The following is a 17,311-nucleotide window of genomic DNA, read 5'->3' on the forward strand; positions in this document are numbered from 1 at the left end:
AGAGCCAGTGGATGTTGGAGCCTGGAATCCCCCTGGGTGAAGCTGGTTCCTGTGCCTGTACCCCAACACATGGGAATGGTTTCATCATGGCAAAGTAACCAAACACACTCAAACTCCTTGGAAACCTGGAGGAATGATTTATTTGGTGAAAGGCAGAGTCTGTTTGAGGGGTTCACTCTGCACTGTTGTGCTCCTGCATTCCTCCTGTCCCTGCCCAGGACAGACTGCAGAGGTTTTGGGAGCTGTGCTGGTCCCAGCAGGAGGACCTGAGCACCGTGACCTGCATTTGGGCATTGAAATTAAACAGCTCTGATGTGTCTCGGTCCCTGGGGAGGTGGGAGGTGTGGAGGGGACAGTGCTGCTCCCTGAGGGCTGGGCAATGGGGGCTGTTCCCTTCTCCCAGCTGATGAGGGCTTTGCCAGGCCTCACAGTTGCAGATTCTGGGGACAGCAGATGCCTGCAGAGTTCACCCTGGGAACCTGAGCCCTCTTCAGCCTCGTGTCCTGGGGAGGATGGCAGCAGGGGCAGAGCAGAGAATGGGACAAAACCTTCTCTTCCTTCTCTCTAAAGAATTTTAAGTGTGTATATAAAAAACCCAATCCCCAACCCTAAACTACAGAAAAGTGATGGAATGAGGGGGATCCCCCCCTACAGCACAGCCAGGTGAGGGCTGGAGCTGGATGTGCACTCACTGGTGGGGGATGAAGGGGCTTAGGGACGGGACATCTTGTTTGGGTTTATTAGCTGGGGGCTGAGTTTGCCTGCTCAGGAGATAGCATCAAAATACCCTCAGTTAAAAAGAGGTGAAAATCAAAACCCAACTCCCTGCAGGTCTGAGAGGGGCAGGGGCAGGTCCTGGGGAGGTGGAAATCAAAACCCAACTCCGTGCAGGATGGAGAGGGGCAGGGGCAGGTCCTGGGGAGGTGGAAATCAAACCCCAACCCCTGCAGGATGGAGAGGGGCAAATCCCAGGGTGGGAGAGCAGCCATAACATGGCAAGGATGAGTCCTGTCTCCAGAACAGCAGGGGCTGCCCCTCAGAGCTCCTCGTGAATCTTCTCCTGGTCCTCATCCGATTTGAGCTTCAGCTCCTCGGGCGTGATCTTCCCGTCCTGGTTGCGGTCCTGGTTCTGGAACATGTCAGCAATGACTTTCTCTGGGTCAGAGCTGGGCATCAGGCGGCCTTTCCCCTCTGCCACCTGGCTCTTGATGAAGGTGGAGAACTGCAGAGGGGAGAGGGAACAGATGATGCTGCTTGCTTCTGCACAGCCCATGCCAAGGACAGGGAGCAGAGGCTGCCCTCGGGGACACTGCCCACACCCAGCAGCAATGGTTTTGACTGGGATCTTCTTCCTGCAGAGCTCTGCACGCTCCCAAGTGCCCCTCAAGTGCTGCTGCCCAGGGTGGGCTCCCGTGTGCCCCCATTTCCTCCTGCACCCAGCTCACCTCTTCAGCAGGGATCTCCCCGTCCTTGTTGAGGTCCATCTGCTCGTACAGGTTGGCTGGTGGCTCCCCGTGCCAGATGAAGAGGTAGCCCTCAGGAACGCCCTCCTCCATGGAGATCAGCTCCACCTCGAAGCGCAGCACGGCGCTGCCAGGCACGCCCCGGGCTGGAAGCACAGCACAGGCAAAGCCCTGAGCCCCACAGCCCCAGCAGGGTGAGGGGTGATGGATGGAGCCCAGCAAGGCTGGACCACCCAGTTTGCTTTGCCCACATCTCCCCTGTCGCAGACATCTTTTATGGAAAATCCTTTCCTTAGGATTTTTCCTCCTGAGAAAAAGTGAGAAGCTGAGAGACCTCAGGAGCAAAATGTAAACAATGGTTATCTGCTGCTGTGGAATGTAACAAGTAGATCTTTGATTAGTCCATGTTGGATGTTTGTAATTAATGGCCAATCACAGTCAGCTGGCTCAGACAGGGAGTCCGAGCCACAAGCCTTTGTTATCATTCTTTCTTATTCTATTCTTAGCCAGCCTTCTGATGAAATCCTTTCTTCTATTCTTTCAGTATAGTTTTAATATGATATATATCATAAAATAATAAATCAAGCCTTCTGAAACATGGAGTCAGATCCTCATCTCTTCTCCCATCCTCAGACCCCTGTGAACACGGTCACACTCCCCTACCTCCGCTCTCCCCGTGGCCCAGGTGTGGGGGCACGATGAGCACCCTCCTCTCCCCTGCACACATGTCCAGCAGGCCACTGTTGAGCCCCTCAATCACCTTGTTGGCCCCCAGAGTCACCTCCTGGGGCTTCTCATAGTCATGGCTGCAAGAAGCACAGAGGAAAGAGGTGAGAAAAGCCCTGAAATCCCAACCCTTCCATCCCAGAATCCCACATCCTCCTCCATCCTGGCGTGCCATGAAGTTCCACCCTCTCCATGCCACAGCCACGTCCATCCCTCTGTGTCCCTTCAACCCTTCTTGTGTCCATCCTTCTGTGTCCCTTGAACCCTTCTGTCCATCCCTCTGTGTCCCTTCAACCCTTCCTGCTGTCCATCCCTCTGTGTCCCTTGAGCCCTTCTTGTGTCCATCCTTCTGTGTCCCTTGAACCCTTCTGTTGATCCCTCTGTGTCCCTTGAACCCTTCATCTGTCCATCCCTCTGTGTCCCTTCAACCCTCCTGCTGTCCATCCCTCTGTGTCCCTTCAACCCTTCTGTCCATCCCTCTGTGTCCCTTCAACCCTCCTGCTGTCCATCCCTTTATGTCCCTTGAGTCCTTCTTGTGTCCATCCTTCTGTGTCCCTTGACCCCTTCATCTGTCCATCCCTCTGTGTCCCTTGAACCCTTCTTCTGTCCATCCCTCTGCATCCATTGAACCCTTCTGTCCATCCCTGTGTCCCTTGACCCCTCCTGCTGCCCCGTGGCCAATCTGCCTGTCCCAGCTCCGGGTGCCTGTCACCCCCAGCCCAGTGCCAGCCAGGATTTGTCCCCAGCAAGGACAGGGATGCTCGGGGGGCACGCACGAGGAGAAGAGCCGGGTGCCATCCAGCAGGGAGCAGTTGTAGTGGTAGCGCACGAAGTCGCGGAGGCGGCTGGTGACGTTGCAGCCCTCGGGCCGGAACACGGTCTCGATCTCCACCGGGTCCGCGGGGTTGTGGAAATCGATGATGTGAACGTCAAAGATGAGCACGGCTGAGCCGGGAATTTTATCCCCTGGAAGAGGAGGATGAGGAGAGCAGCTGGAGCCTTTCCCTGCCTCTTCCCACAGACACATTTTATGAAAAATCCTTTTGCTAGGATCTTTTCTCTTGAGAAGCTGAGAGACCTCAGAAACTAAATGTAAACAATAATTATCTGCTGCTATGGTATGCAACAGGTGCATCTTTGATTGGTCCATGTTGGTTGTTTTTAATTAATGGCCTATCACAGTCCGGCTGTCTCAGACTGTCTGGTCAATGACAAGACTTTATTATCATTCCTCTCTATTTCTTCTGATTAAATCCTTTCTTCTATTCTTTTACTATAGTTTTAATATATAATTTTCTTTTAATACAATATATATAATAAAATAATAAATCAGCCTTCTGAAACACGGAGTCAAGGTTCTCATCTCTTCCCTCGTCCTGGGACCCCTGTGAACGCCGTCACAGCCTTTGATGTGCCCTCAGAGCACACCACAGCCCCCATCTGTCCCTCAGAGCACATCAGAGCCCACAGCTGTCCCTCAGAGCACACCACAGCCCCCATCTGTCCCTCAGAGCACATCAGAGCCCCCACCTGTCCCTCAGAGCCCTCTGCCCATTTACCTGCGCCGTTCTCCCCGTAAGCCAGGTGTGGGGGGATGACCACTCGCCGGTGCTCCCCAATGCAGACACCCTGCAGCCCCTGATCCATGCCAGGGATGATGTAGCCCTTTCCAATGTAGGTGTTGTAGGTCTGATTGCGGGAGTAACTGCAGCGAGAGAACCCCCAGCACCATCAATCCATCAATGCCCCCAGCACCATCAATCCATCAATCCTCAGCCCCTACACCCCAACCCAGCCTCTCCTGCTTGCCCAGGAACCAAACTTTGCTCCAAAAGATGCAACAAACAGATATTGGGGTTTTTTAGCCTATTTCATGCCCATTGTCCCCTTGCTGAGGTTGCTCAGCATGACAGTCTGAGGCACTCTGCCCGTCTTTTATCTTTTTATACTAAAACCTATGTGTACAATATTTACCATAACTTCCCAATACCTATCACCTATGTTAGACAGTGAGCTTCTACTCTAAACCAGTCTAAAAGTGCCAACATCACAGCAGAAGATGGAGGCCAAGAAGAAGAAGGAGAAAGGCAGGATATGCCCAGATTCCTCTATGTTGCCCCCTGAACCCCCATTCTAAAAACAAACAAAAAAAAAAATATTTTTCACCCTGTGATAAATTCACTATCATTCTACTTAAACTTTCATGGCTTGTAATTCTTCATATAAGGTTGGTAATTGTTTTTTTTTCCAAGGGCTAAATCAAAGGCACAGGGGTCCTGTGCTCTGTGCCAAGGTCTCTGAGCCCCCTGGGCAGGGGCTTGAATCCTCCAGAGCAGCCAGAGGAATTTCCTGGGTTCTGACATCCCCTCTCCAGCCTTTCCTTGCAGCCAGGAGAGGAAATCAGGGGCTCTCCCTACATGGTCACTTCCTCCCACACCTGGAGCCAAAGAGGGTCCCATCCATCCATGAGTGTCCCATCCCACACCTGGAATCAAAGACTGTCCCATCCATGAGTATCCCATCCATGAGTGTCCCATCCATGAGTGTCCCATCCATGAGTGTCCCATCCCACACCTGGAGTCAAAGAGGGTCCCATCCATGAGTGTCCCATCCATGAGTGTCCCCTCCCTCCCACACCTGGAGTCAAAGAGGGTCCTATCCATGAGTGTCCCATCCCACACCTGGAGTCAAAGATTGTCCCACCTATGAGAGTCCCCTCCCTCCCACACCTGGAGTCAAAGAGGGTCCTATCCATGAGTGTCCCATCCCACACCTGGAGTCAAAGATTGTCCCACCTATGAGAGTCCCCTCCCTCCCACACCTGGAGTCAAAGAGTGTCCCATCCATCCATGAAGGTCCCATCCCACACCTGGAGTCAAAGAGTGTCCCATTCATCCATGAGTGTCCCCTCCCTCCCACACCTGGAGTCAAAGAGTGTCCCATCCATCCATGAAGGTCCCATCCCACACCTGGAGTCAAAGAGGGTCCCATCCATGAGTGTCCCGTTGTAGTGGTAGCGGACAAAGTCCCCGGTCACGGCCCGGCGCTTGCAGGTCTCTGGCACCTCCAGGTGCTCCAGGAAGACGCCATCCTTGGGATTGTGGAAATCCACCAGCAGCACGCTGAACACCAGCGACGCCTGCGGCGGGATCACCGTCCCTGGGGGATGAAACAGCTCAGCCTGAAGGAGGGTCCTGCACCAGGGGGCTCTGCTCAGGGCTGGCAGCACGGGGGGGTGCCTGGCTCACCGTAGCCCTTCTCCCCATAGGCCAGGAACGGGGGGATGATGATGCTCCTCTTCTCCCCAGCGCACATCCCCAGCAGCCCCTGGTCCATGCCCTTGATCAGCCACCCCGTGCCCACGTAGGTGTCATAGGTGCTGCCCTTGCTGTAGCTGGTGGTGGAGAATGAGGATGAGGATGGCTCTGGGGCCACAGCAGCAGCCCCAGGCAGAGCAGTGCTGTGCCAGAGGCTGCTTTGGGGGGTCATGGAGCTGCACCAGCCCTGCTGGAGAGCAGGACAGAGTGAGGCTGCTCCGACTTCTTGGGGAAGATGAAACAGTAAAGCCTTATAAATATGATTGTCTGGCAAAAGATTTTGAGAATATAAAAACTATAAGTGATATTGAAATGAAAGCAAGTTTTGAGATACTTTAGTTACTGAACATCTGGAAAACCATGGCTGGCTGAAGGTGAAACAACACCCTCTGCTTGCGGACAGGCCCAAGGGTCAGAGCAGACCCTACAGCTTGGCAGAAGGGGCCCAAAGAGGAATTTTTAGGGTTTAAAATGTAACACAATATGGTAATGTAATGATTCTTATAGGCTGTATGTAAATGCTATGGGATTTGTATCTTGTACTAGACTGGTTAGTGAGAATTAGAATATTCAACACAGAAGAAGATTTATGGTATTGTAATGGGAACCTCGCTCTCTTACCCTTTTATGCTCTTACAATCTTATGCTCTCCACCCTCTCTTCTCTCAGGCCTGCTCTGAGCTGTGCCTGGCAGCTCCCAGCAGGGCCCCTTTGCAATAAACCCCAAATTCCATTACCTGGCTCCAGAGATCTCTCGTCTCCATCTGTCCCAACCGTCCTACACCCTGCACTCCTACACACTTGTGTGCCCAGGCTGCTGTCTCTGGGTCCCAGCCACTCCTAATGGCCCAGTGTCAGGCAGAGGGTGCCCTGAGGCCAGGGGACATCCCAGTGTCCCCACCTGGAGTCAAAGGGGGTCCCATCCAGCAGGGTGCCGTTGTAGTGGTACCGCACGAAGTCCGAGTTCTCCACGGTGCGGTTGCAGCGCTCGGGTTTGGACAGGGTGGTGATCTGCAGCTTGTCATTCTTGTTCCAGATGTCCAGCATGACCACGTCGAAGTACAGGGTGGCATCGGGGGGGATCAGCCCCGCTAAAGGGGCAGCAGCAAGGAAAGAGCACCTTGAGTAGGGCCAACACTGAGCCCAGGCCAGCCATGGGCTCTGCCCCCAAAGCCTCCCCTGAAGCCACTGCTGGAGACCCAGCACAGCCCAGCTGGGGCAGGACCCCGCATTCCCAGGATGTCACTGACATATTTCCTGGAAAAATCCCTTCACCAGGATTTCTTCTCCTGGGAATCTACGAAGCCTCAGAGAAAAGGGAAAACAATATTATCCCATTTGCTTCTCCTGTGTTTTGCTGCTTTGGAATGTGGTTGGAGATTGTTTATCCAACATGTGAATTGTTTTGACTTAATGACCAACCACAGTCAAGCTGTGTCAGGACTCTGAAAAGAGAGTCACAAGTTTTTAATTAATATCTTGTTAATCCCTCTGTCTGTATCCTTTCTCTATTATTTTACATAGTATAATATAGTATAATGGAATGGAATGGAATGGAATATAATGGAATGGAATATAATATAATGCAATATAATATAATGTAATGTAATATATATGATATACTATATATGATACAATATATGGTATAATATGATATAATATATATCATACCATATCATAATAAATTGACCTTCTAAGAACATGGAGTCAGATCCATCATTTCCTTCCTGCCATGGGAAACACCACACCAGGGAAGCCTCACTTCAGCACCACTCTCTGGCCATGGAGCCACCCTAACTTGGGCCCCATCTCCCAGGGGACCTCTGGAGCCCTGTCCCTGTCCCTGGGGGCTTTTCTCCCCGAGCCCTCCGTGCCAGGGCCCCTTACCCACGCCGATGCTGCCGTAGCCCAGGTGGGGTGGCACGATGAGGTGGCGCCGCTCATTGACGCACATGCCCTGCAGCCCCCGGTCCATGCCCGTGATCAGCCGCCCGACGCCCACCACGCCGGCCACCGTGGCCCCTCTGTCGTAGCTGGGGCAGAGGGACAGAGCCATCAGAGCTGAGAAAAGGGATGGAGCTCCCAAAGCTGCCAAGGCGGGTCTCACATCACTGTCTGTGTGGCAGGCAGGGCCCATAGATCAAAAATGTGGATGCTGGAGGGCTCAATCCCATGCTGCTGGTCAGGATTTCAGCCCCAGAAGCCATCCAGACGCTCCCCAGATCTCACCCACTGAGCTGGGCTGGAGGCTGGCAGCTCTGCTCCTTCCAAATCATTTTGTACCTGGCACATCAGAGCTTTACACAGTGATGAGGAAAGATGACGTGCTGGCCTCATTTTAAACTGCAAATTTGTTTTTATTTTTAAGCCTTAAAATACTCCAAGAAACTACTGGGGCAGCAGATGTCCTCCTGACAGAGAATTCTGTTTAGCAGTGAGGCTCCCACTGCAGTTAATTTGTTCCCCATTGATGCTCACAAGAAAGATAAGACATATCAAACCATGTCTTATCACATCAAACTGTGAACCCCTTTTGCTTTCCAGAGCTCCAAAACAACACCTGCCTGGGAAATTTTGATTGCTATGTGGCTTCAGTTATTCCTGTGTGCCCAGTGCTCCTTCCTGCACATGGTGCTGCAAACCAGGGGCTGCCCCAGCCCCGATTCCCAGCCAGCACGAGCAGAGCAGGGGGCCAAGGAGCTCCGAGGCCAGCAGAGCAAAGCCTCTGCTATAATGAAGGGTTTTGCTGCTGCCACGTCTCAAAGTGCTCCGAGCATTTCCCTGCCTGTGCAGCACATGCACATACGTGTTCCTGCGTGCACAGCGTGCCAATTAGGGCCAAATTAGCACAGCTCTGTGGATTGAGGGGGCGGAGGCTCCCCGAAGGGCTGGGAGCTCCTATGGGATCAGTATGGGGGCTGCAGCCTGGGCTGGGGATCGCTTCAGTGTGCAGGCTCCTGAGTTACCCCATCACCCACCAAAACCCCTCCTCGGTTCCAAGCCGGGCGTTGTCTCTGCGCTGGGGCTGGGGGAGGCATGCGGGGTCTCCAGGCTGCCTGCCCAGCCCGGAACGCGGGCCGGGGGCTGGGGGAGGCATGCAGGGTCCCGCAGCTGCCCCCCGCATGCAGCCGCCGCGGAGCCGCGGCCGATACCTGGAGTCAAACTTTTTGCCATCTTTAAAGGTCCCATTGTAGTGGTAGCGAATGAAATCCCCCATCTGCGCCTCCCGCAGGCAGATTTTGGGGATATAGTATCTGTCTATCACCACGTCTTCCAAAGGGCCGGGGTCGCCCAGCGCCGGGGCGCCCAGGACGGCCAGGAGGAGGAGGAGGAGGCGGAGGAGGCAGCAGCGGCTGCCCGGGGCCATGGCCATGGCGCTGGGGCTCAGGCGGCGGAAGGGAAGGGAAGGAGGAGGGCGGGGGGTTCAGGACGCCCCTTTCTCTTTCCCGTGCCTTCCCCTCCGCCCGCCCAGCCCGGCCCGGCCCGCCTGGAATTTCTGTAGACGTGTCCGGGCCCCGCCGCGCTCCCCCCGCCGCGCCGGGAGCTGACACCGCGGCACGGAGCGATCCACGCCGGAGGGGTCATTCTATTCCTCTCTTTTGTTTTCCCTCTTCGGTTTTCCCCCCCTTCTTTATTTATTTCTCTTCTTACCCCTTTTCCTCTTTTTTTACTTTTCTATTTTTTTTCCTCCTCCCTCTCATTATTTCGTTATTTACTCTCTCTTTTTTTTTTTTTTTTCTTCCTTTTTTCCTTTCCTCCTCTGTGCGGCTGCAGGCCCACCCCGGCCCTGCCCGTCCTGGCTCCAGGTCCTAGCGCTGCTGTGCCTCCTCCTCCTCCTCTTCTTCCTCCTCCTCCTCTTCTTCCTCCTGCCCATGCCAGCTCATTGCACCCGGCCCAAGATGCTGCTGCTCAGTCCCAGCAGCTCGGGAGAGTAAATAAAAGGAATTAAGTGTTTTAATAGCGAGGCTGCTGCTGGCAGAGCCTTTACTCAAAAATAGGAAATTCTCCCAGCAATCCTTCCCTGACAAACCGAGCCTCAAACTGTCACAGAGGTGTTACCCACACATCCCTGCTCCCCCAAATCCATCGGTGAAACAGGTCCTGTGGCAAGAGCCTTTGGTGAGTGCCAGGTGGGGAATGCAACAGGCTGTGAACCCAAACGCAAATCCCAGCCCAGCCCCTCTGAAGCTCAGTGCTACCAGTGAGAGAAACAGCTCCAGCCAAGCACCATCAGCTCCCCCAGCCCAGCCCCGGGGGGGTTTGCAGCCCCCCAGCCACCCCACACCGGGGGGAGCACCCTCAGCACGGCTCGGAGCAGCCTGGGGGGACACGAGTGAGTGCTGACAGGGCTGGTGGCACCACAGCCGCACCCTCTGCTCCGCAGGGAGAAACCTCAGCGCTGTCCTGGCTGCTGCCCCGCGCAGTGACATCCCTCAGTGCCACCGTCCAGCCAGCGACAAAGCGCTGGGTTTGGGCCGGGGCCACTGCGGCCGTGCCGAGGCCTGGCACGGGCCAGCTCTGGGGCCGGGATCTGGCACGGCACAGGGCGTGTGGCCTCGGGCTTGGCACGGGCCGGCGGCGGGGACACCTCTGGCCACCGCCGGCCTGGAGAGCCTGCCCGCGCATGGTGCTGCTCTGCGCATCCCCCGCGCATCTCCTGCGCAGCCCCCGCGGGGCGGGCGGAGCCGCACTAAGACCCTGCGCGCCCGCCACGCACCGCCCATCCCCGCTGCTGCCCGCCCCCTGCGCGGGGCCCGGCGTGGAGCGTGGAGCGCTGCGCGGACAGTGCGCGGGGCGGTGCGCGGGCGGTGCGTGGAGCGCTGCGCGGTACGGTGCGCGGAGTGGCGTTGCGGTGCGCGGGTAGTGGGCGGGCGGTGCGCGGGCAGTGCGCGGGCGGTGCGCGGGCAGTGCGCGGCAGCAGGCATGGGCGGCGCGGTGCCGGTACCGGTGCCGGTAGCGCGGGCACTGCCGGTGTTGCTGCTGGCGGCCGGGCTGTGCGCGGCGCAGTACGAGCAGTACAGCGTGCGCGGCTTCCCCGCGGCCGCGCTGGAGCCGCTGCAGAGCGCCTACGAGCGGGCGCTGGAGCAGTACGCGGACGCGCAGTGGGCCGAGAGCGCTCGGGGGCTGGAGGCCAGCCTGCGGCTGCACCGGCTGCTGCGGGACAGCGAGGCGCATTGCCACCGCCGCTGCGCCGGGGAGCCCCCTCCTGCCGGGGAGGGTCCGGCCGGGGAGCGGGAGTGGGAGCGGGAGCTGCGGCTCTTCGGGCGGCTGCTGCTCCGGGCCGGCTGCCTGCGCGCCTGCAAGCGGGAGCTGCCCGTGTTCCAGCTGCGCTACCCGCCGGCGCAGACCCTGCGCGACTTCCAGCGCCGCCAGCCCTACCAGTACCTGCACTACGCGCTCTTCAAGGTGAGGCGGTGCAAATGGACGGGGGAAGGGGTGGGGGAGTCCTGCTCCTCTGTCCTGCACCGCTGATCTTTCCACTCCATGATACCCCCCTGATTGGGCACACCCCTTCCCGGGTCTCATCCTGTGCCACTCATCCTGTGCCTCCTCTTTGACACCCCCATTCTGCATCCTCATCCTGTGCCCTCCATCCTACACTGTCAGCCTCTGATCTGCCCACCCTGAACCCCACTCCTGTCTATCTGTGCCCCACTCCATCCTGCACCCTGCTGTCAGGTGCTTCCCCTTTCCTTCCCTCCCCATCTGGCATCCCCCAGCATCTCCTCCATGCTGCCCCGGAGCCGTGGCACGTCAGCATCATCTGGGACACATCAGGCAGGACGACTGGGGGGCCCCTGTGTCCCACCTTGTGTTGCCCTGGTGGCCCAAGGTCTCCCTGGACAGGCAGAGAGCACTCAGGGGCTGCCCCAGCCTGAGGGGCCTGGGCTGGAGGGTGCAGTGCCTCTGAGTGTGGTGGGACACGTGTCTGGATGCTCCATAAGAAAGAAGGAGCTGCTCAGCTTCACAGTGCAGACGTGGAGGGAGGTTTTGAGGAGGGAGGTTTCATCAGGCACCCCCCTCAGGTGGCCATGTGCCGGCCAGAGTGGCTCTGGCAGGGCACAGCGGTCTGGTCCCTGGCACCTTCCACTGCTGGTGCTGTTTTAGCACTCAGCACTGCAGCCCCACTCACCTGGCAGTGGTGAGGGACTGCCTGGCTTCATCCTTAATGCCTTTTCCTCTTGTTGCTCTGGCCCAAACCCATTTCATGGATGGATTGTTCAAACCACCCTCCCTCCCTGCTCCTCTGAGCTGCAACCTGAGCCCGTAAAGCAGCAGGGGCAGCAGCCAGGTCTGATGGCAGTGCTGGAGACGGGTGGAGGTGTGGGTCAAACCCACAGCACTTGGATCTTCCTCACACCACGGGGATCCTCCTCACACCATGAGGATCCTCCTCACACCACGTGGATCCTCCTCACACCACTGGATCACTCCTGGCTGGATATGGGAGCCCATGGGAGGCTGAGCTGCCCCTGTGCCCAAAATGGGCACAGCCAGGATGTTGGCAAGGCTGGAGTTGCGTGCTCCCAGATCCTGTCTGTTCATCCCTGCAGTGGATGATTGTGCACTGTGGGTTCAGGGGTGCTCCCCACAAGGGTCACCCCTCTGTCCTGCCGCCCAGGGCTCTGGCTGGGTGCTGAGGCCCCCTTGGCTGCACTGTGGGCTCAGGCTGCCCTCCAGAAGGTCTCTGCACCTCCCTCCACAGTCAAACAAGATCGAGAAGGCCGTGTCTGCTGCCCACACCTTCCTGCAGAAGAACCCCAAGCATGAGATGACCTTGAGGTACCTGAACTACTACAGGACCATGCTGGATGTGGATGAATACCTGGTGGACCTGGAAGCTCAGCCCTATGAGGTGAGGAGGGGAGGGGGCTGGGGCAGGGCTCAGAGGGGCTCCCCAGGGCTCAAAGCCCACCTGGTGCTGCCAAGCCCCGAGGGGAGCAGCTCTCCCTCACTGAGCTGGGGTCCTTGCAGCCGATATTCGTGCGGGCAGTGAAGCTGTACAACAGTGGGGATTTCAGGAGCAGTGCAGCCGACATGGAGCAGGCTCTGGCCGAGTACTACAAGGCCTACGAGGATTGTCTGGCCGGCTGTGAGGGCGCCTACGAGCTCCAGGAGTTCAAGGATTTCTACCCTGCCATCGCAGGTAGTGGGGGGCTGGGGGATGGCAGATTTGGGGTGATAATCAGGGGGTGTAACCCAGCATCTCCCCCCAGACCACTTTGTGAGCGTGCTGCAGTGCAAGGTGGACTGCGAGACCGAGCTCACCCCCAACGTGGGCGGCTACTTCGTGGAGAAATTCGTGGCCACCATGTACCACTACCTGCAATTCGCTTACTACAAGCGTGAGTGCCGCTGGGAGCGGGGCTGTGCTGTGTGCCCTGTCAGGGGTGTCCCCCCGTGTCAGCTTGTTGGAATTAAATACCAATATAGCCAGATGGAATGTGCCTGGGCTCATCTGGCCCTTGCTGCTTGACCAGAGCCGGCAGCTGTGGTGGTTTCACGTCAGAGACAATTTTGGCTGGCTGGATGCTGCAGCAAAAGTGAGGGTGCCACCTCAGGGGTCTCTTCCCTGACTGATCCATACCCAGGATGGAGCTGCCCCACGTTGGGCACCAATATATTGGAATTAAATACCAATATAGCTGGATGGAACGTGCCTGGGCTCATCTGGCCCTTGCTGCTTGACCAAGTGGTTTGACTTGTGGTGGTTTCACCTCAGAGACACCTTTGGCTGGCTGGATGCTGCAGCTGGCACTTGGAACAAGTCCAGGCATGCAGGAGCTCAGGTTTACCTCTGGTGGAAAGGCTTCAAGGCAAGGTGAAGGAAAAGGAGTCAGGTTCTGCTGGAGGATTTCGATCCAGAGCTTTATTCCTGGCCCTCAGGCCTCTGAATGCAGCAACAGCTCCAACAGAACTCCCTGACCCCGGGGTTGCTGCTCCTTTTAACCCCAGGGAGAGGGGCAGGGAAGGGATAGGGGTCCCACCAACCAGGTAAGGGAGGGGAAGTCTCAGGGGACAAACGACTCCTGGATGGCCCAATGTCCCCAGGGCTGAGAGGCATCTTTTGAACTTCACCAATCAAACAATGCCCTTTCTGGAATGCCAAGATTGAGGGACATCACTCAGCAGGGGCAAGGGAGGGGAAGGGAGAGGGTATTGGCACACCTGGGGAAAGAACCAGGATGACTGCGACAGGCTGTTCCATCACACCCCAACATCAGCTGGCTCTGCTCCCCGCAGTGAACGACGTGCAGGACGCGGTGCGCAGCGTCTCCAGCTACATGCTCTTCGACCCGGGGGACACGGTGATGCAGCAGAACCTGGTCTATTACCGCTTCCACCGCGAGCGCTGGCGCCTGCGCGAGGAAGACTTCGAGCCACGGCCGGTGAGGACCCCCCCAGCCCCCCGTGCTGTGCCCTGCATGCCCAGGGAGGGTCTGACCCAGCCCCTCTCCCCTGGGTGCCCAGGAAGCCGTGAGGTACCACAACCAGACGGCGGCTCAGAAGAAGATGCTGGAGTTCGCCCGGCAGTACCTGCAGGATGATGATGATGAGGTACCTGGTGTGGGGTGCAGGGTGGTGTGGGTGGGGGTGGGACCCCCCAAAGCAGCTCTGGAGCAGACTGCAGGTGAGGATGCCGAGCTCCTCTGCCTCCTCCTGTGCTGCAGATGGAGGTGGATGGTGCTGAGGGGCCCGAGGTGCTGGAGCTGCCCTCTGATGGCGAGTTTGAGGGTGAAGGTGACTACGAGGAGGGATTCTTCTCAGAGTGGTGGCAGGAGCCCAAGACCAAAGGAGACAAAGACGACCAAGGTCTGGGGGTCATGCTATAGGGCGGGGGGGTCTGCTGTCCACACCCCTGGTGCCACCAAACTCTCCTTGTTTGCAGAGATCCTATGATGAGCCAGGTGAAGGGGGAGCCAGCACCAGCTGAGCTGGAGGGTGGTGGCTCTGCGATGCCCTCTTGGGGACATCGGGCTCCTCCCAGCCACCGGTAAAACTCAGATTCATGGGGAGGGGCCAGTCCTGCCCAGCACCCTGCAGCAGGGCTGCCTTTGCCACCGGGATGTCTGCTGGCACAGCCCAGTTCCCATCAGAGGAACAGCAGCAGCCCTGAAGGTCCCTGCCTGCCCAGGAGCCTGGGCCACCCCTGTCCCCAGTGCCCCAGGAGCCCTGACCAGCAGTGATGCCCCACAGCATGGGGATGGATTTCTGTGTCCCTCAGCTGCTCCCCAGGAGCTGTGGATGATGCACCAGGATCCACCCCTGTGTTGTCCTCAGGGGTTTGGGGGCTACCCCTACTCTGGGAGCAATGCACAATGCTGCTGGAGCTGCTCCTGCCCCTTCCTGAGGCTCCTGCTCCTGTTCCTCCAGCCTCCCAGGCAATCTGCCAGCTCCCCTTGGACTCCTCAGCCTGGTGCTACAGGGGGCTCCTGGTGTGTCACCTCCCTGTGTCACCTCCCCGTGTCACCTCCCTGTGTCACCACAGGGTGAGGCTGTGGCACCCATGCCCTGCCTGTGCCTTGAATTTTTGCCACACCAGCCCTCTCTAGCCTTAAGCTCCGTTAATTTAAGATTTCCCCTCTTGCACAGTTGCTCTTTTTATATATTTACTGGTGCTGAACTTTTAATAAAACCCAGACTGGTGTTTTCAAGGCTGCCTCCACTTTACATGTGCTGGGATCCAGGAGCTCAGGGTAGGAAAAGCTCTGCTGTGGGAGAGGAAGGGATGAGTTCAGGCCTGGATGTCCCCACAGATGACCTGGGGGAACTTGTGGGGACCCACAGAGGCCATGACAGCAGCCAGGCTCCTGTGGGGCTCTGGGTTCCATGAGGGGCACCCCAAAAGGGATCCATGACCATTGAGGCTGTCAGGTGAGGTAGGGGGGAGCTGCAGGGGGCTGGAGGCAGGTCCTACCCCATGTGGGTCTTTAGGGTGTGATATCCACGAGCTGATGGTTGTTTTGGGGTGTGATGTCCATGAGTGATGGGTGTTTTGGGGTGTGATATCCATGAGCTGATGGGTGTTTTGGGGTGTGATATCCATGAGTGATGGTTGTTTTGGGGTGTGATGTCCATGAGTGATGGTTGTTTTGGGGTGTGATATCCACGAGCTGATGGGTGTTTTGGGGTGTGATATCCATGAGTGATGGGTGTTTTGGGGTGTGATATCCACGAGCTGATGGTTGTTTTGGGGTGTGATGTCCATGAGTGATGGGTGTTTTGGGGTGTGATATCCATGAGCTGATGGTTGTTTTGGGGTGTGATGTCCATGAGTGATGGTTGTTTTGGGGTGCAGCACTGTGACCCTGCTCCTTGGGGATGCTACTGGATCAGAGGGTGCAGCCTGCATCCCCTGATGGAGGTGGGGTGGCAGGGTGGGGTGCCCTCCTGTGTTTTGGGGCCCTCTGGGGGTCTCTGTTGGTGCCCACAAACCCGTGCCAGGGGGAAGCTGCAGGGGGTTGGAGGCAGGTCCTACCCCATGTGGGTCTTTGGGGTGTGATGTCCATGAGTGATGGTTGTTTTGGGGTGTGATGTCCATGAGTGATGGTTGTTTTGGGGTGTGATGTCCAGAAGCTGATGGTTGTTTTGGGGTGTGATATCCACGAGCTGATGGTTGTTTTGGGGTGTGATGTCCATGAGTGATGGTTGTTTTGGGGTGTGATGTCCACGAGCTGATGGTTGTTTTGGGGTGTGATATCCACGAGCTGATGGTTGTTTTGGGGTGTGATATCCACGAGCTGATGGGTGTTTTGGGGTGTGATGTCCATGAGTGATGGTTGTTTTGGGGTGTGATATCCATGAGTGATGGTTGTTTTGGGGTGTGATGTCCATGAGTGATGGTTGTTTTGGGGTGTGATGTCCATGAGCTGATGGGTGTTTTGGGGTGTGATATCCACGAGCTGATGGTTGTTTTGGGGTGTGATATCCACGAGCTGATGGGTGTTTTGGGGTGTGATATCCATGAGTGATGGTTGTTTTGGGGTGTGATATCCACGAGCTGATGGTTGTTTTGGGGTGTGATATCCACGAGCTGATGGGTGTTTTGGGGTGTGATATCCATGAGTGATGGGTGTTTTGGGGTGTGATGTCCATGAGTGATGGTTGTTTTGGGGTGTGATATCCATGAGTGATGGGTGTTTTGGGGTGTGATGTCCATGAGTGATGGTTGTTTTGGGGTGTGATGTCCATGAGCTGATGGGTGTTTTGGGGTGTGATATCCATGAGTGATGGATGTTTTGGGGTCCAACCCTGTGATCCTGCTCCGTGGGGATGCTCCTGGATCAGAGGGTGCAGCCTGCATCCCTCCATGGAGGTGGCAGGGTGGGGTGCCCTCCTGTGTTTTGGGGGTCTCTGTTGGTGCCCACAAACCCGTGCCAGCCCTGGGCACGAGGCACAGGGCACTGTGGCTGCTCACTCCTCCCTGCCCTGTTCCCTCCCGCTCCGCATGGAAATTGGCTCCGAGGACTGAAACTGAGAGGCTGAATCACGGCGTTGGCCCCGGGGGAGGGAAGGGATGGGAATGGAAGGAAGGGGGTGGCAAGAGGCTGCCAGCACCCCACCCTGCCCTGCTGGAACCCCTGCTCACCGGGGCTTTTGCAGCTCTGGCAGGGGCTGAGCCCCCAGACCCTCGGGCAGAGCTCAGGGCTGGGGGAGGCAGCGCTGGGAGGGGGCACCCGCTGCACCCTGCGCAGGGACAGGGCTGTCCTGTCACCTGGGAGGAGCTGCCTTTGTCACCGATGGGTCACAGCCGCCTCGGAGGGCAGTGCCAGCCCGTGGGGTGTGGCTGGAGGCACAAGCAGA

At 57.2% G+C, this 17,311-nt stretch overlaps 2 protein-coding genes across 3 annotated transcripts; one reads left to right on the plus strand and one right to left on the minus strand.

The window, feature by feature from the left end:
• Nucleotides 1-141: 141 nt before the first annotated feature.
• On the minus strand, nt 142-9,031 carry FKBP10 (FKBP prolyl isomerase 10). 2 transcript variants are annotated; one of them, XR_009275729.1, is made up of 11 exons: nt 8,659-9,031; nt 7,394-7,539; nt 6,408-6,597; nt 5,438-5,583; nt 5,159-5,348; nt 3,749-3,894; nt 2,966-3,155; nt 2,127-2,269; nt 1,446-1,609; nt 913-1,222; nt 142-852 (listed from the first exon to the last, which is right to left on the minus strand). XR_009275729.1 is itself a non-coding variant. In XM_058820578.1 (10 exons), exons 1-10 carry the CDS (start codon nt 8,877-8,879, stop codon nt 1,037-1,039), a joined length of 1,722 nt encoding a protein of 573 aa, XP_058676561.1. In that variant the 5' UTR covers nt 8,880-9,031; the 3' UTR covers nt 142-1,036. The 2 variants fall into 2 exon arrangements, 1 of the variants encoding a protein (XP_058676561.1); XM_058820578.1 differs by having other exon boundaries at nt 142-1,222.
• A 1,398-nt stretch (nt 9,032-10,429) lies between these two features.
• P3H4 (prolyl 3-hydroxylase family member 4 (inactive)) lies at nt 10,430-15,121 on the plus strand. Its single transcript, XM_058820655.1, has 8 exons — nt 10,430-10,912; nt 12,213-12,362; nt 12,482-12,653; nt 12,724-12,852; nt 13,751-13,896; nt 13,979-14,065; nt 14,179-14,320; nt 14,397-15,121. The coding sequence occupies exons 1-8, from the start codon at nt 10,430-10,432 to the stop codon at nt 14,405-14,407; spliced, it is 1,320 nt and encodes a 439-aa protein (XP_058676638.1). The 3' UTR covers nt 14,408-15,121.
• Nucleotides 15,122-17,311: the final 2,190 nt, after the last annotated feature.

This window comes from Ammospiza caudacuta, chromosome 27 (assembly GCF_027887145.1).
Source record: "Ammospiza caudacuta isolate bAmmCau1 chromosome 27, bAmmCau1.pri, whole genome shotgun sequence".
Lineage (NCBI taxonomy): Eukaryota > Metazoa > Chordata > Aves > Passeriformes > Passerellidae > Ammospiza > Ammospiza caudacuta.

What these genes read in the sequence shown, in the direction of transcription:
- FKBP10 (XM_058820578.1), bottom strand. Translation starts at nt 8,879, where the DNA reads ATGGCCATGGCCCCGGGCAGCCGCTGCTGCCTCCTCCGCCTCCTCCTC. An exon ending in CTACGGCAGCATCGGCGTGG is followed by an intron (nt 6,598 to 7,393) that starts GTAAGGGGCCCT and finishes CTGCCCCTTTAG; the next exon opens with CGGGGCTGATCCCCCCCGAT. An exon ending in GGGACCCCCTTTGACTCCAG is followed by an intron (nt 5,584 to 6,407) that starts GTGGGGACACTG and finishes CTCCACCACCAG; the next exon opens with CTACAGCAAGGGCAGCACCT.
- P3H4 (XM_058820655.1), top strand. Translation starts at nt 10,430, where the DNA reads ATGGGCGGCGCGGTGCCGGTACCGGTGCCGGTAGCGCGGGCACTGCCG. An exon ending in TTTCTACCCTGCCATCGCAG is followed by an intron (nt 12,654 to 12,723) that starts GTAGTGGGGGGC and finishes ATCTCCCCCCAG; the next exon opens with ACCACTTTGTGAGCGTGCTG. An exon ending in GCAATTCGCTTACTACAAGC is followed by an intron (nt 12,853 to 13,750) that starts GTGAGTGCCGCT and finishes TGCTCCCCGCAG; the next exon opens with TGAACGACGTGCAGGACGCG.